The sequence below is a fragment of the Manduca sexta genome, chromosome 12 (genome assembly GCF_014839805.1).
Source record: "Manduca sexta isolate Smith_Timp_Sample1 chromosome 12, JHU_Msex_v1.0, whole genome shotgun sequence".
Lineage (NCBI taxonomy): Eukaryota > Metazoa > Arthropoda > Insecta > Lepidoptera > Sphingidae > Manduca > Manduca sexta.
The window spans coordinates 8676238-8696605 of NC_051126.1; the positions used below are offsets into that span (position 1 = coordinate 8676238).

Consider the following 20368-nt stretch of genomic DNA (forward strand, 5'->3'; position numbering starts at 1 on the left):
ATGAGCTAACAATTTTGTTGAACAGTATAATAAAAACTTAACTATGTAATTGTAATTGTAGTCCAAAATAATTTAGTAATCATAACATATTATACTGCTGCAAGATAAATTCACTATCCTACTCTAATAACTTTTGACGCTATATTAAAATATTTCAAGTTGAAAGACTTGCTACCGTAGTGCTTCCATTGCCCCTGCAATAGCTCCACCACTCAAAGCACACACTCAACTCACCGCACTCACGCACATATTAACCAGATCGTACACTCTGGACTCTGGACAGGTGGAAGCCACGAAGGGCGGACGAGAAGGTTCCCCTTCTCTAACTTACCGCCGACAAGGCGAACGGCCATCGTATCAAATAGCAAGACTTTACCCTTTGCTGGACTGGATACATAAACACAACACAGCGGCTCTTATCACTCATTCCACAATAAAACATAGGAAAAATAACACTATAAATGATGTGTGATTAATTTTAAGAATTTTTATGTTATCAAGTAAGTACTTAGTACGAGTCTATTCGCGCTCCGTCAATCTATTTACCGAGTCATTAAACATCTAGTTACTAGTAGGTATATCTGGATGATAAGCTTACTTGTAGCAGTGGCTCCCTTAAACAAATGGTAAGAATAGGTACAGGAAGTTTAGCGTCTACCTGAAAACACATGATTAATGTAAGTAACGATTAGCATTCTTATTTCAATTTATTCTCTTTAAGTGCATATAACTTCGTTATGGTGATGAATAATTATTGTTTAAACAAAAACACCACTTCTAGTTCCAGTCAAAGGCCTCTATGTTTATTGGGTGCTCTAATAACGCAAGTACGAGCTATTAAACTTGTATGGGCGTAATATAATATACTCACTTATTATCATTTAAAAAATTGGAACTTAGATACCTACTTATGAAGGACTCGTAAAACTGTTAACCACATAACACCCAATCGTCCCAGAGGTAAGGGGTTTGGTCAGTTATGGCTGCCATACATGCTACGGTCCATCGGAAAGGTCCACCGGTGCAGGTATGCCTGCGCCGATAGACCGCAAAAATACAATAAAAATCTGCACAGGTCTATTCCCACACACATTGTAGATTTACCGGCGCAGGCATAGGTATGCCTGCGTATATAATATACTCACTTATTATCATTTAAAAATTGGAACTTAGATACCTACTTATGAAGGACTCGTAAAACTGTTAACCACATAACACCCAATCGTCCCAGAGGTAAGGGTTTGGTCAGTTATGGCTGCCATACATGCTACGGTCCATCGGAAAGGTCCACCGGTGCAGGTATGCCTGCGCCGATAGACCGCAAAAATACAATAAAAATCTGCACAGGTCTATTCCACACACATTGGGTCTACCGGCGCAGGCATAGGTATGCCTGCGCCGGTAGACCGCAATGTGTGTGGTATCATAATAAGGTCCACCGGTGCAGGTGCACTGGTGGACCTTTCCGATGGACCGTACTATGTATGGCAGCCATTAGTTACTACCTACTGCTGGTAAATGGCAATTGTAAAAAAGTAGGTACACACAAATACATGCTTAGCATAAGCTACCTATCTACATGGATTTGGCAATATGCCAAAAAAGAGGTTAGCATTGGATAATGTTCAAAATTGTTTAAATGAAACATTTTATGCAAAGCGACTTAAAATAAACATGCTATTTATATTTTTGCGGCCACACCCTTCAAATATATGTACGTAACCTTTGCTAAATATTAAATGATGTAGTATATTTTAAATGTTACACATTAATGACTATTTTAGGACAATGTTTTAGTTGAGTTCATAATAAATATAAAAATATAGGTATCTACAAAATCAAGCATTTATATGGTTGAAGTTGAATAAAAACTTTTAAAATTACTCCACATCCGCCCAAAACAGATTGATAAGATTTATTATCGCATTGAAGTAAAAGTGTCGACCAAACATCATACGACTTTCGTGCAACGCATACAATGCGCGCGTCACATGTACTACCCTATCAAATTTATTGGTTGAAGGTTGAAACTTGTAATTACTTTCTATAATTCATCCGCTGTGAGCTGTTGCGTAGGACTTTCATCTTTTATGTTGACGGCTGGCTCTATTAGAAAGAATAATGCATGAGCCACCCGTCATAATATTTTGCGCAAGTCAATCAAGACATATCAATTCTCGTCCGTTTTCGTAAGACTGTGGTACTACACCGGCCGTGCTGATCTATTTCGTTCTCTACTTAGATAAATTTCGCTAAGCAATGGCTCAACCACTTTTAAATTAAAAATTAAAATATAACACCCAAGACTTGATTATTTTCCTGTATTATCCCTTAAAGTCAATAATAATTTCATGTATATCCGAACTACCTACACTTTATTAAAAAATATAAGGTCAGTCGGGGGAAGTGCGCCATAAATTTTTCATAGCTGGATTCAATGCAAAATAATTTCTTTTTGTGCTGACTTAAGAATGTAATTTTATTAATTTAAGAATATTTGGTATTTTGTGTTAACAATCTATAGCCATTCAAGGAAATCGGACCATAAATTAATAATATATTGCTCAAAGTAAAAAAAATGGAAGTAGGCGCACTTGCCTCCGGAAATGGGGTAAGTGCGCCTGTGTACAAAAAAACGCCAATATGAAACATTATAAAGAAAACACTCATTTTAGTCCATAGAGAAATAGGTTTTACTCGCATTGCTCTTGGATAATTTTTAATCACTCAATATTATAACAAACTATGGCTGTCAAATCAAATTCGGAGTAAGTGCGCCATATATTTGTAAATCAGGGCTTCAAAACATTATACAATTTCTTTTTCTATATTTAGGTATTAATATTAGAGTTTTGTGTGCGGATATGCTGGAATAAAAAAATAGTACCCTAATACGAAATCCATTTTATTTCTAAAAACTAAAGAAAACATACAAAAATGTAGGAATTAACGATTTTGAATGCGTTATAACTCAATTACTTAGAATTTGACCTTATGATATTTGATATGTTTTAGCTGCATTATACCCAGATAACGTGCCTGATCGAACATTTGCAACCTTTTCACGTAAAGTTGCTCTAGACCAAGGTATTTCAGTTTTTATTTTTTTAAAAACGAACTATCTAAAACAACAAATATACGATGAATTAACTAATACGCCCTTTTATTTAAGTCGGCTCAAAACAAAATACCTTGAGTACAAAAAAATATACCGTTAAGTCTAACATTTTAATAATAATAATTCATGTTAGTAAAACATATTCTCAAAAAAGGTTGTTTATATATGGATCAGGGGCAAGTGCGCCATACGATTATTAATTGTGGCGCACTTGCCCTACTCGACAATTTTGAGGTACATTTTTTTCGCATTGCTAAAAAATCCTTTATTTTAGTATATATAAATAAAATTCAGGCAGGAAGTTAAAATAAAAGGTTTAAACTATGTGTTCACCTTACTGGTTTACAGAAATATGTTAAATATCTTGAAATATTTGATGTTATATTTTACGGGGTCATCTCTGTTTACGGGTCTAAGACACTTAAAATAAAATGGCGAATAAATCGTATTAAAATGAACGAATGATGATGAATTATGTTTTTTAGTGGAACTATATTTCAGTTAGTAGCATAGATATAAGATTGCGGTAATTGTATAAAATCCATAGTTTTCGATTTTTTTAGGGCAGGTGCACTTACCCCGTCGGCGCACTTGCCCCACCTGACCTTAATATATAATATTATCGTCAGCACTACTAATTTGTTAAGGAACAATCGTTTGTTTGTGAACTTTTATTAACTAATTAATATTCGAGTAAAGATGTATGGCGCTTTTAGCCTGATCCAAACAATTTGAAGTTTTCTAGATAATTCCGAAATGATAGATACCTACATAAGCAGATTCATATACTTAAGTACCTACATAATTTACTTTGAATTAGAAGAACGTGTCCTGTGCCAAGAATAAAAAGCATAATTACGAATTAAGTTTCCTCCATGCCAAATAATATTTTTTAATGGAATAGGAAACTATTTCACTACCCATTAAGCATTTCGATGGGCATTTGTAAGTTCATGTTTTACATACATTAGTTTATTGTGTAAGTTTAATGTAAAATGTTATTCATCATGATTAAAACACTACACATAATTGGGGACTTCGGCTACGTAGTTTTTCTTCATTATAGTAATTGCATGCTAATGTGTACCTTCTTTACAAGTAATTAATATCATATTCGCATGGCTGGTGACATACGCGGCGACGCGCCGCATTGGCCGCGCCGTTCGATACGCACGGCGCGCGCGTACCGTGCGGCACCTTACTTACCCTAAATCCACAGTATTCGCTAAACCTGAGTGACTAACACACCCTAACACTTATAAGGATACAATCATAAATCTCTCGTAAAGAACACGCTTCCGCAGTAAAGATTTGAGCAGGTATATTTTAACAGCTAGTAATTAACCATATCTAAACGTTATACGCCCTTTAATCTTTGTTTATTTTGCAAGTATATTTTTATTCCAAGAAGACCATAAAATGCTAACAAATGTTCTATTACTAAACATTGTTTATGGTACCAAATATTTTTGAAAATACCGCGAATATGACTTGCTAAGAAAACATTTGCTTTCAGACAATTGTTATTCAGATATGAATGAGCTAGATTTGATAAAAGAAGTGGAAAAGCGTCCAATATTGTATGACAAATCAGTGAGTGGATTTAATAAGACCAAACTGAGGGACGACGCTTGGAAAGACGTGCAGGAATCACTCCATGTGTCTGGTAAGTAGGTAGCTAAAATCCTAAACCCAAAAAAATGTCGCGCTAACCGTATTTTTAGAAGTTGTCTATTCGCGTTGTACCTATATAATACACTTTGCCCATGATTCCGTCCACGTAATAAGGTTTTTGCGGGATAAACAATACCCTTTAGCACTCGGGAGTAATATAGTTTGCTATTATTAAAACAATTTTCAAAATCGGTTTAGTAGTTCCAGAGATTAGCTTCTACAAACCTACAAACAAACTCATATACTTCTCTTCTTTATAATAATAATATATGTAGATATATAAAAAACTTCATGTTTCTACAAAATGTTATCTTTAGTTTGATAATTTAAAGTAAACGTAAAACTTGATTTTTTAAAGAAATTATTCATAAGTCTGCATATTCCCGCCCGCAAGCCGTACGCTGCAAAGTATGGAAAGAATTCTCAAGGCCGTTTGCTCGGTAGGGAGCCTTAAATGCCAATTACTGCCTATGAACGGACCTATTAGACACCTATTTAACCATAAAGTATTGTGCCTGAACTTTTAATATAAGTATATTATAATTTTCTTTGCTCGTAACTTTCCAGGTCAATTCTAGTATGAAAGATAGATCGATATTTTGAAATTTTACTACAATGGTAGTTGTATCAACACCAAATTAAATTGTTACACAAGTGGCTGTATAAAATATTTTTAAATAATTACAAAGAAATTAGGCAAACCTGAATTGTACATACCTATACTTAATAAACTTTCGTAATTTTATACTTTTATATGAAATTAAATGATTTATTTGAACCCGTAAAATGTTATAAATTATTTAGATTCCGTCAATGTTAACTCTACCACCAGTCCGGAAAGCAATTATCACCAGAGTAGAAAAGACAAGAAACTTTGGTGTTGCTCCTTTCAAAATCAGATTAAAGTACATATAAACTTCAGTACCTGATACAGAGACGAAAAAAAATACATTTGGTTCTTTGTTGATGTTTAGAGCAGTTCATTTATATGCTCGCAAAATAAGTCATAAATTAATTTTAAACTTCCATATGAGCGTTCAACCAAAAAAAATCTCCCAAATTTGGTAATTTTAGTTGGATACGTGAAAATAAACATCTAAGTTGATATATGGGTTATTAAGAACTTTATTTGCTATACGTAATAAAGATGGAAACTAATTATTTTCTCTGTCTTGTTTTAGAATCGGAGTGCAAAAAAAGATGGAGATCCCTCCGAGACTCATTCATAAAGTTGCAACGAACGCACGGCGGACGCACACGGTGGCCATATCATCATGCCATGCGGTTCCTGCTGCCGCACATTGAGCCGAAACCAGAAGGAGGGTAAGCATGATTATCCTATTTCTTAATACATCTTATACATATATAATATTACAAATGGGAACGTTGTTAAGATGTTTGGAGAAAGTTTATAGGTTGTCAACGAGAAAACATCTCGCGAATTTTTTTCATATCATATTAGCCACTTATTATCCTAGAAATATGCACAAACAAATCTTTATTCTTTTATTTCAAATACCTGTAAATATTTTTATAGATCTAAAAAAGACGAAGACTCAGATGCAGAAGAAGAAGCAGCTCGTCAACGTGCTATATCAAACCTGCCTGACCTCTCATCCTTCAACCACGACAAGTTCGACGATGATGAAGATTCCCAACCGTCTCCGAAGAAACTCCGCCTAAACTCAACTGACGAAGATAACCCTTGCCAATGCAACCGAACCGATCCTGATGAACTATTTCTACTAAGCTGCGCTCCGACACTAAAAAGATTGAATTCGAAAAAATGCCGTCGCTAGACTTAAAATACAGAAAGTTCTTTACGAAGCCGAATTCGGTAACCAAACAGAGTTGCCATACGCGAAGCCAACAAGCGATTGTGGATATAATGGTACAGAATGAATCAAAAGGAGTTAGAAGTATATAAGAACACATTTTGTTGAATAGGTATTTACAGTCTAATATTTATGAGTGAGGAGAGCCTGACACGATTTATGTATAGAATTAGCTACATAAATGATTCCCGAATTAAACTTAGGTATGATCAGTATCCAGGCGAAACAGTTTAACGACGAAAAACTCATGACATTGTTCAAACTTACAAGTAGCTGCCATTTCTATGTTGTGTTGGACTAAACTAGCTATTCGTCAGCGTACGACCGGCTTTTAGTTGACCTACAGGGGTGTAGCTTTTTATCATTATAATTTTATATTTTCGTAAGGCATGTCTAATTACTTATATTTAAGCCTTATATTTTTCATGTTCTTTAGAATCGTACTCGTATCGACTGCCTCGGTGGCGTAGTTGTATTGCACGTCCGGTACAATAGCGCTCTGAGGTCCTGGGTTCGAATCCCGGGTCGGGCAAAGTGATATTTGGGTTTTTCTGCTCAGTATCAGCCCGGAGTCTGGAATTTTGTGCCCGATATGGCGATAGGCTCGCCCCTATCACATCATGGGACGGAACATACTTGGCGAAAAGTGGGTGCCCTAGTTGCGTTCTCTGCATACCCCTTCGGGGATAAAATGCGTGATGTTATGTATGTATGTATTTAGAATCGTAAGATTCTGTGCATTCTTTTAGCTTTTTATGTAAATAGGGTCTACGTTTATTACTATGCAGAGATGTTCATTTCACCGATTGTCAGTCGACGTAAGTTAAAGCAATTACCTAAGTAATTAAGTCAGCATACCTGATCAAAAATGGCTTTAGTTTCGACGTTAACTTCCTTTGACAATATATTTTTTAAGGAAATGTTGCTCCCACTCTTTTATATTGCCAAACCCTGCAGAGGCCAGAATTATGTGCTTTTCTTAATTTGTAAAAACTATATTTTAACAATTGTGGAGTGTAATAAATTGATTGATTGATAAATTGATTGTCACAATGATCTAATTCTAAAAATAATTAAATGTTGTGTGGTGACTAGTCAGGCCCTGAGAACTGAGAATTAAATTTTACGTTGCAGGCGCTTTTTCGTTGACATTTCACTTGTCTAAACATATTATTATATAACTAATAGCTTTAAAACACAGTAGGTACTTAATATTATTATATCAATTCTAAAATTCTAATAAATGTTCAAAATTAATTTTGTTATGTTCACAAGATCATGTTTTATTCAAAATGTATACTATCCATGATAAATATCGCGTATTTATTTAACTTCTTAAACTGTATTTCTGCCTAAATAATATATTTATTTTAACTAATAAAGTCACCTGCACAATCGATAACATTAAGGAATATAAATTTGTACCTAATTTCCCTTTATCAGTCGCATAAACTTAAGGAATCTCACATCCCTCTTATTTACACAAATACAATTCTAGTAAAAAATGCTACGACATATTCTGCAATGTCTTTCTTAATCAGTTAAGAGCTTATCAGTTTATTACGGGCTAAGTAAGAGGAGCCCTTCAACATAGAACTTAGAACTCATCAGTTTCTTTACATTTTATGCAAGTTTCATGCTGGTTAGTTAAAAATAGTTTAGGTAGGTAGATAAATATTTATTTAATTAATGTTAAGTAATATGAATTATTGATAAATAAATGATCTAAGGAAAGCAGAAAAGAGAAGAAAAGCAAACCTATAGAAAGTATAGACTTGCAGTCACTTTCTTTTCAAAAATTTCTCTCAATGAAACTATGTTAAAGATAATATTGCAAATCCACAAACAATCGCTAGGTAAGTAGGTACTAACTACCTATATAAATAACCAGCTACTAATTTGCCGTACTAACATGTGTGTATAGCTCTTGAAAGTGGAAACAAAATAATGTTAATCTTAAACATTATGTTTGAGGTCTAGGGTTCGATCCCCGGTTTGGGCAAAGTAATATTAGGTTTTCCTACTCAATATTTGCCCGACTTCGGGATTTGTGACCCATACGGCGATAGACTCGCCCTCTGTCACATCATGGGACGGAATACACACGGCGGGAAGCGGGAGCATCAGTTGCACCTCTGCCTACCCCATCAGGGACAAAAGGCGTGAGTATATATGTGTGTGTACATTGTGTTTTGTGATTTGAAGCACGTTATTTATTATTACGTCTCGTTGTTATCACCAACCTACTTATTAAAACGATAAAGTGGCGAATAAAACAGCTTATGACTAAAAAAAATGTGTGTTTTGTTTTATAGTCTAACGCCCGAAATTAATAACCAATCCTAATCGAATGTCTGCTATCTAAGACTGATAATTCATTCGTTTTTATGGATAAAGCATGCCAATAACCTATCCATAGATTGAGTAAGCTATCTCTAACAATAATCGATCTTTGAGAGGACGGATTACAAATCATAGATTACCCTCTGTTTGAAAATGACAGTTTACGCTTGCCAATACTCTATCTACCCGTTTTGACATTTGATTTGATTGTTGTAAACAATCGCATTTTTCAATCGGACCAATTCCTCAGTTTACTCCATATGTTTTGAATATCGCTTACACTGATTTTAAAAGAAACAAAAAGGCAATGGAAATATCCATATTCTCTAGTGACAGTGACGACAGTGATTTGGAGGGACTAGCGATACTGATAGCGAAACTGAAAGTCGCGCTTCATCACGGGTAATGAAAAGCGTGAACTACATGCAGACCCTGGATGAGTTTGATTTCATGTATAGATTAGGCTTTCGAAATCTGCTTGCCAATCATTGTTAGTTAAACTGATGCCGTATATCCGTGTTACTTCTATGTACAAGGTAAATAATTTTTGATATTATTCACAAAAAATACTGTACCTATCGAACTATTACATAGGTACTAACAAGGGGCAATTGCATCGTTTTTACAGGAACTATGGCGTTTCTCCATTCCATCAACTTTTGCTGAGGAATAGGAAATATTTATATTATCTTTTTCAGGACATTTGATACATGGAAGCGTCGCTTCCCTGTGATTGAATTGACATTACGTTTATCTTTACCTAAATTTCAAGCAATAATAATTGCAACTGCAGTTTTGCACAATATTTGTCGGAATCACAGGTTAGAGGAAATTCCAATCGAAGTGGAGTTATCAACTGCTGATATTATTAATTATGAGAACAATATAGAGAATCAAGATGTTGGAGAAAGAACAGCATTAACAATTAACTTCTTTACTTAGTAAAATAAAATACCTTTGCAATCACTACTATTTACTTTTATTGATTATCTACATTTGTAATTCAAAGTAACAATTATTACAAATTAACATAGTTTTATTAGTTAAAAGTTAAAATCATAGAAACAGGTAAAATTTCCATACATTATCTATACTATAATTATATAAAGCTGAAGAGTATGTTTGTTTATTTGTTTGTTTGAACGCGCTGATCTCAGGAACTTCCAGTTCGAATTGAAAATTCTTTTAGTGTTGGATAGCCCATCTATTGACGATGGCTATTATAGGGTATATATCATCACACCATGACTAATGGGACCAAAAACGGGTAAAATTGATTACTTTTGAAAGCTTCTGTTGCGAGCGCTGCGTAAACGGTTAAAGTTATGCAACAATTATGTATAACGGAATTGTAATTTGTTCCATAACACTGGATAATGTGTACAGAGTCCAATTATTATTATAGGGCACCGAGTTTACTGCGTACTTCATACTAAAAACTAAATCCTTTAAAGATTTATTAATATATTATGAACAATGTTATTAAACTTCAGTGTCAAAATATGTTAGCAACCACATTACTCACGTTCCATTTCAACTAATTAAAAAGTTTGTACCTTAAATATGTCATGTACTAATTATTAATTATTTCTTTTGAGGGCTAAAATGCATAAAATATTATTTTATTACTCCAAGTCTTATTTTTAGCAATTGGGTAAATATTTAAACGAATAGTTTGTATGGAAAATACAAGAAGTATTTTTTTTACGAATGGAATATTCTGCATAAAATGGAATGGTCAGGAGGGAACGCATCTGGAAAGGATTACTAGCGATCTATCGTTGAAGGCAAGCAAGGATAGGCGAGTTAAGATATTGGCATGCCGATAGGAGAGCAATCGAAAGATAGTCGGCAATCTAAGATAGGTTTCAGTCTTGGATAGCAGATACATTATTAATTTCGGGCGTAAGAGGGTTCATACTACGATCTGCGTTTAAATTATGAATGGTTTCCGAGAATTTCACTGCAGCTGCACAAAATACCACTGCAAAGCTTAATGTCGGCTTAATATAAAACTGTAACCTATATTATATGTTGGAGCATATTCTCGCAAAATGTATAACTTATACGAGACTTATAAACATTAATAGGTACCTATAGAAGCGCGTCTTTTTCCTCTCCATTTTGTCTTGGAATAGTAAAATAACTACAGAAACGATTATAATTATTATCAGTAGTGATTTTGTAGACATTTATTGTTCGCTGAGCACTGGCCATGCAAACAGACAATAGCAGTATTTATAGTATAAATTTGTTACTATAAATAGTGCTCAATATTGCTCGTTTCTTAGTACCTAAGAAATGAAATGGCAAGTACTTATGTAAAGGCCGTATCATAAAATCAATCTCAACTTTGAGTAAAATCTCGAGTATTGAGACCTATCAATCTTAATGTATCGAACCTTTTAAAAAATCAAGTTTAAGTTGTTATTTAAGAGCTTGTGCAGCTGTTACAATCCGTTACATATTGTGACTCAAAATGTCATTTAACGCCCGAAATTAATAACCATTCCTAATCCAATATATGCTATCTAAGATTGACAATTCATTCGTTTTTATGGATAAAGCATGCCAATAACCAATCCATAGATTGAGTAAGCTATCTCTAACAATAATCGATCTTTGAGAGGACGGATTACAGGTCGTAGATTACCCTCTGTTTGAAAATGACAGTTTACGCTTGCCAATACTCTATCTACCAGTTTTGATATTTGATTTGATTGTTGTAAACAATCGCATTTTCCAATCGGACCAATTCCTCAGTTCACTCCATATGTTTTGAACATCGCTTACACTGATTTTAAGGGAAAGGAAAAGGCAATGGAAATATCCATATTCTCTAGTTACAGTGACGACAGTGATTTGGAGGGACTAGCGATACTGATAGCGAAACTGAAAGTCGCGCTTCATCACGGGTAATGAAAAGAGTTAACTACATGCAGACCCCGGATCAGTTTGATTTCACGTTTAGATTAGGCTTTCGAAATCTGCTTGCCAATCATTATTAGTTAAACAGATGTTAATATGACATTATTAAATAGAGACTATCTTAAGATGCCGACCTTAATTTGACAGCGTTTTATTTGATATCACAGACTAGAGCGCAACTTAGTTATATCTATTAATACGTCCTAAGTATAGGTAGGTATACCTACACAGATCTGGTGTTATTATTTCCTTCTATATTATTTATCTTGCAACGTGTAAACCGTAATAGTTTATCATGTAATTGGTAATAGGAAAAAAACTGGAAATAAGTACATATAATAGGTAATATGAAACCGAATATATGCATTTCATAGGGGCGTATTGGAATGCTATTTAAAAGGAGCATGTGCATAGTGCAACCACAACCGCCCATAAAAAGAGCCAATGATAGAATTCAACTCTCTCTCTCTCTAGTCGGTCCCTCATATCTGAGGATCGTCAGTCAGCATCAAGGTTGCATCTGGAACGGATGATCTGCCTCCACCGGTTTCTGTCCAGCGCGTCTCTTACAGTTGTGTAGAATTTAGAGTCTTTTACTTGGTCGGTCCATCTCGTTGGTATACAACCGCTCAATCGACAGACGAAAGACGACCACCCGATCATGTTGTGTTTGCCTGTTTAATATCACTATTTTTTTTTTCTTTTCTCATGATTGAAAACTATGATTGTAAATGTAGGCGAATGCACGCTGTACGCCGTTATTTTAGTATGAATCTATGTTCTCTTTTATTTCCTATCGCTAATTTTATTTATTCCACTCCAGGTTTAATCGATTGGATTTCATCTTATCCAATGTTAACGGTGATGTGCGTGCATTAGCTTATATAACTATTGTGACTATGTACAAGAAAGACTTGAAAAAAAATACAAAAGAAGTACTGAACAATTGATGACAAAAAAGAAAGCCCGGAGTTTCTTTCTGCCTTTCTTCTTCGGGTAGTCATCACTTAGGTAGCTAGTGAAAGGCTGGTAGGTTAGGTAGGTTAGGGCTCATGTCCTCGCCGGTGAGGATCGCGACGCGTTACCCTTCTATTTCCCCCTACTTGCCAGCCCGAGCTGGTTACTTCGTTTTGTACCTTGTCTTTTGTATAAATTTTATCCCTAATTTAAAATGTCCATAGTTATATAAGTAATTTTAATAGCTGTTTAGAAATAATAATTATAATTATTATTCTTTATTTTGACGTATCATAAGTGCAACTTTGTTCGCCTACGTGATAAATAATGTATTTTATTTTATTTTAATCTTCTGCCTTCGGTTCATTCAACTAGTTCAATGTATAAATAGCTTATTGTAATAAAATTCGAACTGTCTTAGGACAAGCAATTTATTATGACAAATAGCTTCCGCCTGCAGCTTCGCCCGCGTGGATTACGGACTTCAAAAATGGAGCCGGTCGCGAACGTTCGAGAATGTTCGTTTAACGAAGCTACTCGCTACGTGATTCGCTAGCCTCTAGGTGCCAAGCAAGCCGCCTGCCTGTGCGTTCACAACCTTATATATATTACAAAAATAATCTTTATAGCATGAGTCAGTATTCACGCGTGATGGCTTATTATTAGCGTATTTCATGTATAACATTGGTGTTTCTATACCAATTTCTATGATTATTTTTTATGGAATATTTAATAATGTTAACTTTTTTAATTAGGGATGACTGAGAGTGTTATAAACGTAAGAGTAGACATATATAATGAGAAAGCTTCGAACTGCTAAGCTATCGGGAGTTACACGTGTTATTGTTAGTCAACCATAAAAGATAGACATATGCTGTCGTGGGAAATTTTTTACATAATTTTAAGGAGAACATTTTTGTCATACATGATTTCTGTGTAGCTTTAACCATTAAGGCTGCACACGCGACGGAAGCTTAAAAAATGGAGTAACTTCTCCCGTTTTCCTAACATTTCCCTTCACTGCTCTGCTCCTATTAATTGTAGCGTGATGAAAAGTATACTATAACCAGCACAGGAGTATGACAAATAATTGTACCAAGTTTCGTTAAAATCCGTCGAGTAGTTTTTGTTTCTATAACGGTTATACAGACAAACAGACAGACAAAAAATTTACTAATTGCATTTTTGGCATCAGTATCGATCCCTAATCACCCCCTGATAGTTATTTTGGAAATATATTTCATGTACAGAATTGACCTCTCTACAGATTTATTATAAGTATATAGATATATAGATTACAGCTTCCTCTGAAATCTGCCGCCCCTAAGAGGCTGCCGACCATAGGCCGCGGCCTATACGGCCTATTTACAAATCCAGGACTGGTGCTGACATAATATAGGTAGTTTTATAAACAAATATGCATATGTTTTTGCTTATGAATAATTTTATAGAAAATGAAGGGTCTCCATTGATAGGAATAGTTAGGGTGATCTCTATAGTGTATCAGTTACATTTACTAAGTATAATTACTTACTATCACCTGTATTGTAATTGGCGTAAACATGAGACTGCCTAGCGACGAATATACAATAACACAATCCGTGATTCTCATAAAATACTAAACTGGACAGTTTACTGTTTAACTGAAATATAATTCTGAGTATGTCACCACAAAGGTTTTTTGGCAGGCGTAAAATAAAATATTTTTACGTAAAATTTCGTCGGGGGCCAGAGGAGAAAAAGAGAATCATTCCCAATAAAACGGAAAAATTTTGCTATAGATTTATGAGATAGATTTAATGTTACTAATAGCAAATTAAAAAATAGAACCATGGCATATCTACGCACATAACATGACCATAACTTGCATTATTTAAGTATAACTTGCAGAATATTATGTAAACTAGAATAATAACATATAACGAAATTATTATTCTCTTTAAAATTCTATATAAATAGCTATTTCATGACACTGAATGACATTCAAATTAAAAAATAAGTATAATAATACTTGCCCACTGCTGAGCACTAATAAGTACCTTTATAATGACTAATGAACTAGTTGTATTTATAATATGTGTGTTAGAATTAATATTTTCAAAACGTAATGCTGTTGTGGTTAAGGTAAAAAAATACAGAAATATCATTTACGTGTTTATTTACAGACAACACGACATAAAATATGATTCAACTCGCATAATTGTTAATATCACATTTTAATTAAAACTTATAAATAAAGTGATCATATCACTCGTGTGAAGCACGCATATTATGTAGGTATTTAGATACTACTGTGGAACAAAATTGATACAAAATCTATCTTATAACTAACTCACTAAGTAATAATAAATAAGGCCTACTTAACGAGCCGCACATAACGCAAAGCGGTCGGTAACTTATCATCAAACTTCATGTCCTTTCCGTATCTATGCAGCAGCTCCAATGCCACTCCGTTAGTCCACCCGAACCCGTCCTGTACTCCGTACTCCCCGCCGCCGCCGTGGTGACCAGGCTGCACGGCACTATATTTTTCAAACATCTTCTGCCAATTTGAGTATCCAATGTAATTTGCCCTTATCCACAACTGTGCCTGCTCTCTAGCCAGCCGCATAGCTTCCTCGTCTCCGCTCATATCCAAACCTCCAATCAATATACTTTGCAAAGGAGGCCAGGCGTTGGGATAATCCCATTGTTCTCCTGAATGTAATATTGACGCAGGTACGCCTCCGGGATAGTTTAGAGCACCAGACGAAAGTAAGTATCTTACCAATTTTGATCCATATCGGGGAGCATCATATTTTTCAATAGCTCCTGCCCACAACGGCGTAGCACAACTGGGATAAAAATGCCGTCGTGGTGACATGGCTTGAGCATCGTAGTCATACCAAACACCATCATTAGGATCCCATAAAACGTTCTCAATCGCATTTCGCCAATATTTGGCTAAGCTCCACCATTTTTGCGCCTCTCGTCTATCTTTTAGTCGATTTCTGAAGTCACCAGCGAGTTCCAAAGCACCAGCAAATATAGCATTCAGATCGACAGGCAAGATACGTGATGCATGAACATCAGTCAAATTACCAATGATTTCGCTATGAGCAGTTACGAACCAGCGCGATGAAAAGTCCCAACCGCTTTCCGCTGCACTTTTCATTTCATAATAAAAATCTTCACGCATGTCATCAGTTGGCAATGAACGTGCATTTGTGTAATCTTCATAATACGATTCCGGTCGAGGACCTTTACTTTTTCTGTCGGCCAGGTATCGGAGGAGTACATACTGCTTACCGTTTACTTTCACTGTGACTTTCTTTTTATCTAACCAATATTGTAGTTCTTTTTCTACCGTCAATATGGTTTGCTCCAACCATGCGAGATCACCAGTGGCCGCAAAATAACTGCCAACCATAGCCGCCAGCAAAGGTGGTTGACTTCGACCTAGATAATAATTTCGACTACCATTTGGAACATAACCAAGTTTTTCCACCAAATGCAAAAGATTTTCAATCATTCCCTTTGCTGTTTGTGTCATGTTACTAAGAAGTAGTCCACGTATCACCCAAAATGAATCCCAATAGTATATTTCTTTAAAGCGTCCTCCAGGTACAATAAACCCGTTAGGCACGTAGAGAAAACTGTAACGATCCGGTTCCTGCATGACATCAGGACCCACTTTCCGCCCTAATTTGGCCCATATACTGATCACACTTTTTGCGAATTGCCGAAGTTTCAAATCGGTGATAGTATTGAGCATTGGCGGATCTGGATTAAAGTCGGGCGGTTTCCATTCTTCAAGCTCGTTTCCGTCCTCGAAATTATTATCCACAAAACTAGCTAGTTGTTCTCGTGTGGGGTTACGATGAGTATCGTGCATCAATTTTGCAAAATAAGCTAAAGTTTCATTTTCCGGGCGAATTAGCTTGAGATCTACGAATGTCTTCGAATCCGGAAATACGCGAGCAAGTTGAACTTTGTGAAGGAGTTCACCGGTGCAATAAATTGATGAGTTACAAACTGGTATAACTCTGAATGCCTGTGCGCAAGCTCCCAGTAATCCCAACACCGGATACAAAGGCACGTACCGCGGCAATCTCATTTTCAGCATATTTGTTTAGTCTCAAAATTTCCGTCGGACATTAGTCGCTGTGTAGTGCGCGGAAATACAAATAGATAAACATAACCTTCGTTTGAGCGGCGCACCGCGATGTCGAGTGTCGCGGGGCGAATGGCCTCGCGTCCGTTGCGCGGCCGCTATTAAACACATCGCGCAAGCCATGACCGATGTGTGTCAGCGGGAGCGAGTGCGTCCCAACTCATGCGGCCGTCTTCCCTTCTCGCTTGATGCAACTGGCTCCGAGCAGGTCGCTTTCGCTGCCGAGTGCCGTGAGGCGCGCCCCTCTCGCCGAGCCGGCTAGACGGCGGTGCACGCGCAATGTAGGCCGCTCTCAAGGCCCCGACCTCGACTTACAAACCGCCAATCTATGTTTATTCGGTAAAGAAACAGCAAAAACACGTGAATATCTCTCACGCAGTGAAGATAAACTGTCAAAGTGACATTACAGTTTCTAGCTATCCGATAAACGCGGAAAATCTCGCGCATGCGCGGCGTAATTAGTGACATCACATACGTTAGTTTAAAAAATTAAATAATAAGTAATATACTACCCTTTTAAAGTTCTATTTTATTAACAACTAACGACTTACTTATTCTTAATTTACGTGGTATTAATATTTATTTTGTTATTACAAAAATATAGATATCGTTGAAGTCTTTAGTGTGGGTAATTTTTTCGCCATTTCCTATCAATAGACCGTCTGTTCAGTAGATCATCGTCTGAAAAATCAAAGAACTATAAAAATCCGGAATACCATTATCTCTCCATATTACACGTTTTTGTTATATTTAGTTATGTTTTTCCCTTTCTTATTATTTTTACATTTTATTTACATAATTGGAAGTACAGCGCCATCTTATATGAATTCCATTAATAAAGTTTATTAATAGAATTGCTCATAACATTGATTGTCGTATCGAATTGAAATGGGTTCACGTTTTATAAAAAACTCAAATAGCTCTTAATAGATGGCGTAAAAAGTGAATATTAAGTCGCACTTCACGCACGCGTTATTACTCGATTTTTTTTTTCTTAAAAGGACCCTTTTTTTCTTGCCCTTATATTGGCAGGCTGAGCTATAATATAATGAATGCAACCAGACTTATTGGACCCATAATCATGTTTTTTTTATACACTGGGCACGGCGAAGCGACCCTCCTGCATCTGATGGTAAGTGGAGTGGGATCTAATAGAATATCCACTGACAAGAGATGATTAACCCTCGGCAGTCGACACCATTATACCGGTATACGCAGGGCTGATCCTGGAACGCGACACACTTACGTGGGCCCCTATGGCGGGTTTTAATGCCCTGTGTTCATATGATGGTAGGCGTCTCTATCAACATAACTTATTGGGGTTAGTACCAATTCGGAGCAAGTTAGGTGATTTTTTGTACCTATATGTAACTCACACCAACTTTATGTTGCTCGATCAAAATATTGGACACCCAAGAGATTTTAAGGTAAAGCGCACACGCTGTCGACTTGTTGCTGCGAAACACTACACTATTATGAGAAACCGACAGTTATTGCAGTTGCTTCAATATTCTATTATGTCTTTGGTACTTTTATTTAAACTGCCAATGTGAAGTGACTCTGCTTGATCGGATACCGTCCTACAAATACTCCAATCCCAATGAGAAATAAGTTTGATGTTATGTCTACAACGTGGGTCAACTACTTCAAAAAATATAATTTAAATACAATTATATTTATATATTCATTTTACACTGCAGCACTTACAACACGATCATTGCTCCAAACTAATCGTTGGTTTAGAGCTGACGAATGCGCTATTTCACACAGTGCGGTAAATACCCTTTATCTTTTTATCTTTACGTTGCATTTTCATGTGTATTATTTTTATTGAAACATGTTGAAAATAAGGTAGATACCCATTTTACATACATTTATATCGGGTGCTTTTGTCATAAACATCTTATAATTTTGGGGCTTAGAGCCTAATATAGCATATTGTATGTCTGCAGGACACGGAGATGATTTACAATATTAAGCGAGCTACACTACACATACCTACTTTCAAAAGATTTATGCAAAACTAAGGACTATATTATCGTCGAGAGGTTTCCTATACTGTTTTGGAATACATATTATCTACCGTCAAGAGATTAGTGACGCTCACCTTTAGACTAATGACTCACTCACCGCGTTATTAAATTATTAAAAACAACTTCCTCACTTCGATCGAACTTTCACACAATGATCTAAGAAAAGATCATTGACTAATTAAAGTTTAATTGCTATAGAGAACTGTTTATGTAGATATGGTACGTACTTCTATAGATACTTACAGATAGCAGTAATGTCGGTTATGTAATTTAGGTATCAGTTGCTAATTGTATAGGCTATTTCACTCATATTTTTATGTTTATAAAAAAATTACGTCACATAAAATCTAATACCAAAAGCACGATCAAAATACTCTATGAACTCAACAAGATTTGAAATCCGATGGTAGAGCTGATTGTTAAAAAACTAAAAAGAGATGCAACAATATCTAGTGACGTCTTCAGGCAGTACAATGCACGCCTAAGAAAGAGTTACCGCGCTATCCCCTGACGTGCACATTACCTACTATATTTAAAATATAAGTTGTTGCCTATTTCTACCAGATTTTATTCGTTGATTTTTATTAGGTCATTTCACAAAAGTGCTTCTTTTATTATATTATTTGCTATTATGTATAGAATAATTGTCGTAACCTAATAAAGTAAAATACTGTGTTCTATAGCGTATTCTATATCTATGAATTTTGATGTTAGTAGATACAAGAGTCCAGTTGGGCTTCCAGAAAAACTGGTATTAATGATAGAACCATACAGCCTTCGTGAATTGTGGCACGAACGATAATGATTCGGATGTAAAAACACACACGCGTAGATAGATGTATATAGATCAAATTATACAAGAACTTTTATGTGCGGTCGGAATTAAATACCAATTCACTTCCTTATTCAGTCAGGACATTGGGCAAAGATATTATGTTCTACTTATCGATCATAGCGAACTAAAATTCCACCAGACAATTATAAACATACACTGATAACTAGTAAAAGGCGGTCAATATAAAAATAAATGTACATATAGTATATACCTACATAGTAAAAACTATATTCATTTCTCAAGCTTAGCATATTAATAAGGCTAAAGAATACTCTAAACCTTGAAGGTCAATAATCGCGAAACGAGATATAGCCAAAAACCTGTTATGCTAATGTCCGAGACCGCAGCATCAAAAACTTTATGATGGCAATCGCCTACAGTGATAATTTTAAATTCTTAATTTATAGTACTGTTTATGTCTAAACAATAAGAATTGCCTGAACGTATTTTTAATAAATAAACTTAAAATTTCATCATTCATTTTATGTTCAT

The 20368-nt window shown here is 35.5% G+C and overlaps 2 protein-coding genes across 2 annotated transcripts; one reads left to right on the top strand and one right to left on the bottom strand.

Annotated features, from left to right (window-relative positions):
* Positions 1-4338: 4338 nt before the first annotated feature.
* Positions 4339-7085, top strand: LOC115441547 (transcription factor Adf-1). The gene is given in 5 exon segments (XM_030166367.2): positions 4339-4437; positions 4635-4784; positions 5974-6115; positions 6330-6575; positions 6577-7085. Coding segments are annotated over 4 exon segments (639 nt in total). The 5' UTR covers positions 4339-4437; positions 4635-4651; the 3' UTR covers positions 6695-7085.
* A 7911-nt stretch (positions 7086-14996) lies between these two features.
* Positions 14997-17414, bottom strand: LOC119189068 (trehalase-like). The gene has a single exon (XM_037437745.1). The coding sequence runs from the start codon at positions 16958-16960 to the stop codon at positions 15212-15214; it is 1749 nt and encodes a 582-aa protein (XP_037293642.1). The 5' UTR covers positions 16961-17414; the 3' UTR covers positions 14997-15211.
* Positions 17415-20368: the final 2954 nt, after the last annotated feature.